Source organism: Cajanus cajan, chromosome 5, assembly GCF_000230855.2.
Source record: "Cajanus cajan strain Asha chromosome 5, NIPB_CcT2T_4, whole genome shotgun sequence".
Taxonomy (NCBI): domain Eukaryota; kingdom Viridiplantae; phylum Streptophyta; class Magnoliopsida; order Fabales; family Fabaceae; genus Cajanus; species Cajanus cajan.
The window spans coordinates 35513998-35522376 of NC_138521.1; the positions used below are offsets into that span (position 1 = coordinate 35513998).

Consider the following 8379-nt stretch of genomic DNA (forward strand, 5'->3'; position numbering starts at 1 on the left):
ATTTTTATCTTGCGACCTATGGTTTGGACATTCTTTTGAAAATCCCATCAATTAAGGAATGCCCGGACACCAGACTAATCCTTAATTAATGGTTTTGAAAATAGGTTCATGGAGTTGCCACCAATGTTTTACTCAAAAAATTGGAAAAAGAAAAGGTTTTTAAAAGTTCAATAATGGCCTTGATAACCATAATTGGGTTCGGGGGTCGGTTACGTTTAGGGAAGGTATTAAGCACCCCTACAACGCCCTTAATCGGTACTCTATGATGAAGTTAGCATTATAAATGATAATAATAGAAATATTAAATCCCCTTTTATTAATAACTATTTAGATGCTTGAAATTTAAATTATACAATTAACCCTAAAATGTCTACATGATTATTTTTATTATAACAATATTTATTATAGAAAAGAAATAAAAAAAGAGAGAAAGAGATTAACTGAAATACCTTTTGAATGAGCTCTATTGAATCTTCAAAATAGGAATATTTTAGGTGCTTTGTGGCAACCTTTCACACTACAATGTGCCTCACAAAATCTCAAGAAATACAAGAGAGAGAGAGAGAGAGAGAGAAAGAGAGAAATTTTGAACTCTAAGGAGTCTGGACAAAATTTGGAGCCTTGAGAACTGTGCCCGAGCTGTCTATTTATAGGCATCAAAAGGGTGCTAGAACGGCCTGTTCCAAAATTGCAACGACCCGTTCTGGATCTGGCCATTATGTGTTAATTTTGTATATTGGATAGAACCGTTCTGATATTGGAACGGCCCGTTCTAGAGGTGCGTTTAACACATAATTGCTATGCTGGAACGACCCATTCGAAATTAAGATTTGAGGCCTCTTTTGTCACTTGGAACGTCCCGTTCCAATTTGGGAACGACCCGTTCCAAATGTAGGTTTTATCCTTTATTTAAGAGCTTGGAACGGCCCATTCTAATTTTGGAACGACCCATTCCAATTTAGGAACAGCCTGTTCCAAACTAGGTTTTAGGTCCTTTTTGTAAAATTGGAACGACCCGTTCCAGTTTTGGTAGCTTATTTAGGCTTTTAGCCTTCTGATGTCATGTCCTGTTATTTTCATGATTTGGGAGTTCCTTTCATTGATAATAGACGTCTGTTTCTTTGTTTGTATGCCTCCTGAACAAAATTGGGTGTTTACAGCTGCCCCTCTTTACTTGTCCTTTGGAATAGCTACGTGTTGCTTTTCCAAAGCCAAGTAAAGATGTAGACATTTCATCCAAATCTTCTCTTTGTCTCTTTGTGTGATGCTTCTACGTTACTTCCCTTGGATAGGTGTATTTGCTCATAGCATTACCTTTTAGAGAAGTTGAGCATTGGTTGCGTACTCTATTGGGTAACAAGGTTGACAAACTGTACACCTGATCTTCAGTTTTTAAGAAGAAGCTCCATTGTTTATCTTGTGATAATGTGTCCCTTTATTTTTAGCTTGTTTAAGAAGGAGTATTATTATGGCTGGCCTCTCCAGGCTGCATGCTGAACAGTGAGTATTATTATGCCTGGCCTCTCCAGGCTTCCTGTTGAATGGTGAGTATTATTATGCCTGGCCTCTCCAGGCTGCCTGCTGATGCTGATGATGTGATTGCCCCTTTTCTTTGGGAGGACATCTGATGAAGAAGATGATTGCTGGTAGGAGTTGCCCTTGTGATGGTAGGAAAAGGAGTAAATGGGTGACCTATGAGTATTATGATGCCTTTCCAGGCGAAATGTTGAGTCCTTTTGATGATTGATTGTTTGATTGTTGATGGATGGTTGGGGAATGAAAGACTGCCCCTAGGTGGATGGGCAAGAGATATTTGTTGTGCCCCTATGTTGGTGGGCAGAGAAGTGGATGGCTGGTAGGGATTCTAGTGTTGCCCCTGCCACGTGAGTATTGTGATGCCTCTCCAGCCGCCTTTATTGTGGGATGGTTGGTAAGAGTTGTTAGAAAAGAATGGCACAATCCAAGAGGGGGGGTGAATTGGATTCTATGACACTTAAAAATTTTCAGAGTATTGAGGATCTTTATTTCAATTAAACTTTTCTAAAAATGAATTTTCAATGAAGTTTCATAAAGACTTGTTATAGAAGAATGAAACCTATGTGTTTTCTTGATTACTCAATAATGAGGTTCAAAGTTAACACTAATATGTAATGCTTTAATTCAGTTTAAACCAACATTATTCATGCACACATGTTAATCAAGAACAATCTTCTTTAATGCACAATCAAGATATTACACAAGGTAAAAGATAAGAGTAAGAGAAGATTGCACAAGTCTTTTATCCTGCTTCAGTCACTCCTCATGTTACCTACATCCAGTCCTCAATCATAACATGATCAAGATTTGTTCCACTATCTTAATGAAGAAGGTTTACAAGCATACCACACATGCATATACTCCTACATTCAAGATAACCACTTTCTTGACCTCAAGAAAGCACCCCTTGTAGACACCCACTACAAGAATTCCTTACCACTTGAGAAACCCTCTCAAGATTTACAAGTATTCACAAAGAATTAAGGAACGAATTCACCTGGAATTCAGAAGCAAATCTTAATCTTTTCCTTTTGAAGAATGTGATGATGATGATCCTTTCAAAGCTTTTCACAAACGTTTTTCTTCTTGGATTCACAAAGAAAACTCTCCAAGATTGTCACAAAGACTTCACAAAAATTCTTTTATAATTTTGATTCTCAATTCTAACTCTGTTCTGAAGTTTCAAAATGTTCAAACTATTTATAAAAGTTTTAGAACTAGATAATCGATTATTTTAAAGAATAATCGATTATTTTGTTCTTCAGGTTTTCTGGAAACCAACCAAGAACAATTTAATCGATTATTTTAAAGAATAATCGATTATTTTGTTCTTCAGGTTTTCTGGAAACCAACCAAGAACAATTTAATTGATTATTTTGCTGGATAATCGATTATTCCAGAGAGCCATTTATGGGATAATCGATTATTTCACAAATAATCGATTATTGCAGCAAGGCATCTCTTTTTGCTTGTTGCTAGAATAATCGATTATATTTAATGATAATCGATTATTTTGAGTTAGTTTTCAAAACTTTGTTTTAAGTCTCAAAATAACTTCTTAATCCTTTAAACTCATCATCATATACTCCCTAATCAGATTAGATATAGATTTAGCTTATGCACACAGCACACACAAAAATAAACTCAATCAAAACAATTTTATAAACTATTTCCTATTACATTTTAGAATTTTCTTTTTGACTTCTAAGTTGTTGTTGTCCTTGGCACACATTTGTTATCATCAAAACTTCTCAAGCTTCAGAGATGATCTTCTTCAGAGATGATCTTGTCAATCTCAGGCTCCCCCAATCTCAACAATCTCCCCCTTTTTGATGATGACAAACCAAGCTAAACCAAGCTAGGCTTCTTTTGACTATTGTGTTGTTTTCTTTACTTTCAACACCTGCAAAACACAAAACCTGCAAGGCACACACAACCTTTTCTCCCCCTTTGGCATTATAAAAAACAAATCAAGCTATGTTTGTTCACAATACACAATATAAGCCATATGCATACTCCTTATATGCTCAGAACAATACCAAAACAAATTCAACACATCATAGGTATTGATCAACATCCAAACTTTGTGAAATTCAAACTATACTATCCAAGTCAGAACCATTAGTTCTGCAACTCAAGCATAACTTAATTAGCCAAAAATACAAGATATAATCCACAGTTCAGAAATCAAAATCCAAAAACATTATCAATATATCAATATGGCTCACCAAATCACAAATATCAGAATACCAATGTTCAAAAACAGAACATCAAACACCATGCTCAAAAACAGAGCATCATAGCATCAACCAACCAAATCAGAATTTTGCACATCATTCAAACCAATATATCAGCAATTCAAACTTCAAATATCATCAGAAATTAAATTGTTCAACAGATTAAAGCATTAAAATTGTTCCGGAATTAAAAATATTACAACCAAATTGAAATTAAAACTTAAAAACAGAATTTAAACTTCCTAATTAAAATAGAACACAACAGAGCATCAATCTGAGTCTTCAGGAATCCCAAGGTGAGTCTTGAGTCGGTTAATTTCATGATCAAGGGTGTCAAACCTATCAAAAATACCCGAATATATTGACTCATGCCTTCTAAACATCTCCATAACAGCATCAAGCTTATTAATCATAATTTGCTCGAATGGAGAAAATGGCTTAGGCTCTACTTCTGGCTCTCGGTCAGGTTCAGCTTCAACCTGTGGTGGCTGGTCCTCATCATGTGATAGAACGCCATCTTCATCTGTCGCTGGTTCACGGGTTGGAGGTACATCTCCCTTGAATACCCACTTATCTTCCTATTTGGGCATTCCCATGTGATGTAAGGAAGATTTCTCAATCTTATAAGAAGCATGGAGAATTATTTTCCTTTCCCCTATCAAGTCTACCCCTGCATTCTCAAAAAAATTTGACAGTAACAGAGCATAAGAATTGGTCCATCCTCTTTCCGTCTTGCCTTCCACATACAATCATTTACAATTGATACCCAATCAATCTTGATTTTCTTCTTAATCACATGCATTAATAAAATGTCATCCCTTGACATTTGGGCATGATTATGCAAACGAGGTTTTAACATCCAAGAAATGATAAAAGAAATTAAATAGGAATTCTTCTTCATACCTCCCGCCAGAAACTTGTTGTAGTTGGTGGTCTCAGGATTCCTCTGACCATCTCTGAAGGTCGTCAGCTGCTCAAAATCACCAAAGTTGAAGGGTTGGGGTTTTTCACGTCCCGTGCCGCTCAGCCCGACAGCCGCCTTCAAAGTTGGCCCATCAAGCTTAATCAGCTTCCCCTTCACCACTGATTGCATAATACCTTCATTGATTGTTACAAAGCAGAGAAATAGCCTGATCAGCTCAGGGTAGTAGGGTCCCTCCATTTCCAAAAACTTCCCAAGTTCTTGGTGCTCCAGAAGAGTTGGAAAGCTAAAGCCTTCATGTTTGAACCACTCTAGCTTTAGGGTCTTAGGAGGAATGATTCTCTGCCCCGCATACCACTCGAAGTAATACTCCTGGGTTTTCTCATCTAGGAACCATTTGGAAATCAGTTGCCCTGAGGGCAGAGGGCGCTGGCTCCCCCTCACTTCCAGCTTCTTGGGTCTCTTGGAGGAAGAAACCATGAATGGGTCTTGGTGGAGAAGAAGAGAATGAGAAAGATGAGGAGGTTAGGGTTTGAGGGTTTGAGAGAATGTGAGAATGTGAAGAAAGGAGAGGTTTTGGGGGTAGTTATGCCCTAGCATGTTCTGAGTGGGAGAGGTTTTCTAACTGAAAAGTTATGGGAGGTTTAAGGGTTTGGCAAGCATATAAACCGTTCAAAATGCTTCAGGAATGTATAAGGTCGCCCAGATAATCGATTATTTATACAAATAATCGATTATTTATATTAGTAAAACCCTTTAAAAACACTATCTGCTATGAATAATCGATTATTTTTGGAATAATCGATTATTCCAGAGAGTTGTTTTTCCTATCTTTGCCTAGATAATTGATTATTTTCAAGATAATCGATTATTCCAGTGGCCTTTCAAATTCTTCTTCCCAGATAATCGATTATTTCCCTAGATAATCGATTATTCCAGAGGGTCTTGGACTTCTTCTTACCAAATAATCGATTATTGCCCAAATAATCGATTATTACAGAGGCTCTTGGAATTCTTCATCTCCCAGATAATCGATTATTGTCCAAATAATCGATTATTACCACGGACTCACTTGAAATAATCGATTATATTTTAAGATAATCGATTATTCCAGAGAAGTTTTGCTTCTCAGAATTTCAACCTTTCAAATTACTCTAAGTTTATTTTACTCCTTGAATACTCTCTTTTATGCTTCAATGTTTCATACTCATTCCACATAATCATACAATTACTCTCAGATCACAATCAATTCAAACATGATTCATTGATTATCCCTAGTTCAATTCTTAATTGGTTAAATCTTTTCCTTGGTAGAGGTTTTGTAAATATGTAAGCTAATTTCTTACTAGTCTCAACAAACTCTACAACACAATCATTCCTTTGGACATGATCTCTCAAAAAGTGGTGTCTTATCTCTATATGTTTTGTCCTAGAGTGCAAAATTGGATTTTTGGTCAAATTTATTGCACTTGTATTGTCAAATCTCATAGGTATTTTATTTAGCTCAGTTCCATAATCTCTTAATTATTGCTTCATCCAAAGAATTTGAGCACAACAACTTCAGCAGCAATATACTCAGCCTCAGCTGTACTTAAAGCAACACAAGCTTGCTTTTTGCTATGCCATGAGATAAGTGCACTACCTAGTAGGTGACAAGTACCACTTGTGCTTTTTCTATCTAGTCTACACCCAGCATAGTGTGAGCTGAGTAGCCTATCAGACTTAGTGAGACTCCCTTTTGATACCACAAACCTACATTGGTTGTTCCTTTCAAATATTTTAGAATTCTCTTTACACTCTTCATATGAGATTCTTTAGGATTAGCTTGGAATCTTGCACATAGGCACACAACAAACATTATATCAGGCCTACTAGCTGTCAATTATAAGAGTGATCCAATGATGCCTCTATACTTTGAGGCATCACAATGCGAGTTGACATCGGACACGTGCTGCTTGACATCAACCAAGACAAGGCCCACCATCTAAACAGGTTATAACCGATCTCAGGCCCAAGGCCTAGTAAAACCCTAATTCATACTAAGGTACGTGCATTACTTATACGAGACCCATACATCCACAAACACTAACTTTAGCATTAGAGTCTCTTTTGCAGGTACCACCCCCGCCTTGGAACAACAATCGTACCCAGCGAAGGAGGCTCACCCATCTTGCCCAGCAGATCGTACCTACGACCGATCTCTAGTAAGAACATTTGGCGCCCACCGTGGGGCCGATCAAGATAGCTCTTATCGGCCACGCTTATGGTTTTCACCCGAAGCCATAGCAGACAAGCAACGAACAACTCAGATCACACAAGAATGGACAACAAAGTAGCACTGAGACGACTGATTGAGCAGGTCGAACAAATAAGTAGCAACACGCCATCGACCTGCAAAGCATTCGTGCCAAGCACGAAACCCATCTGGCAGCACTGCGTTCCGTGAATGAAACTAACCTAGCGGCGCTGCGCGCCTCGAGAATGAGCGTATTCACGCCCAACTTCCTCGGCGCCCTTCTGATCAACCCTCTCAACCGAGCAATCAACACGAGGAAGAGGGGCACTCGGTTTCCCAACCACCAACCGCGCCTAAGGCACCGACCCACAGGTCGGCCGCACATCGGTCACACGCACCAACGAGCAGGTCATCCCATGACATCAGCAATGCGCCCGCCCAAGATTCAGGACCTCGGGCGAGCATCCGTCGCCACCCCTTTGTTGACGGCATTATGGAGACGCCCCTCCCTTTCAGATGGAAGCCTCTCAACATCGACCGTTACGACGACACGATTGACCCAGACGAACATGTCGATCTCTACATTACACAGGTAAACCTATACACTAATGAGGATGCTATTTTGTGTAGGGTTTTTTCAACGTCACTCAAGGGAGCAGCACTGGGTTGGTACACACAATTGTCGGCGAGGTCGATTGACAACTTCAACACCCTGATATGGCAATTTACGGCACAATATGCGACGAGCCGTCCTTACAATGTCACATCATATGCCTTGGCTATTCTTAGACAGGGCGACGATGAACCACTGAGTACGTTCATGGAGCGTTTCACCAGCGTCTCGGTCAAGATTCGGAACTTGAATCCCGAGGTTGTCCTACATGCCATGCTCATGGCACTCAAGCCAGGACCTTTCGTCGATAGCCTGTGTCGACGATCTCCCCTTGATATGGATGAACTGCGTGCCCGAGCTACAAGGTACATTCAGATGGAAGAGCACTCTACTTTTCGTGACCAGGTTCACAAAAAATCACAGACAAAATCTGATGGAAAACTTGTTGGAGAATCCGGTTGATGTCAATCCTCTTCAAGTTCCTCCCTAGATCTTTGGCTCCTTGATTCTTCCTAAGCATTGCTAAGGTGTCCAATGGAGGAGGAGACCTTAGAACCACCACGGTTTGGTGGAGAACTCTCCCAAGAGACGCCACTCCTTGATGAAGAGATAAGTCTCTTCAATTCTCACCACACTCTTCTATGGAAGGGATAAGAGAATTGGATGAATATCAAAGAGGTTAAAGACTTTTGGAAGAGAGAATTTTCGTGCAAATTCTGATCTCACTCAAAAATATCATCCAAAAGTGTTTTACAATGAAGGAAAAACGAAAATATAGGAGTAGGAAGCTTGGAGAGCAAGCTAGCCTTAACCATGGTTCACTAGGAACCATGGT

General features: G+C 39.1%; 1 protein-coding gene across 1 annotated transcript; it reads left to right on the top strand.

The window, feature by feature from the left end:
* The first annotated feature begins 7424 nt into the window (after window positions 1-7424).
* LOC145957975 (uncharacterized) lies at window positions 7425-8006 on the top strand. Its single transcript, XM_083074419.1, has one exon. The coding sequence runs from the start codon at window positions 7425-7427 to the stop codon at window positions 8004-8006; it is 582 nt and encodes a 193-aa protein (XP_082930545.1).
* The last annotated feature ends 373 nt before the right edge of the window (window positions 8007-8379 follow it).

Coding starts and splice junctions, on each gene's coding strand:
- LOC145957975 (XM_083074419.1), top strand. CDS start 7,425: ATGGAGACGCCCCTCCCTTTCAGATGGAAGCCTCTCAACATCGACCGT.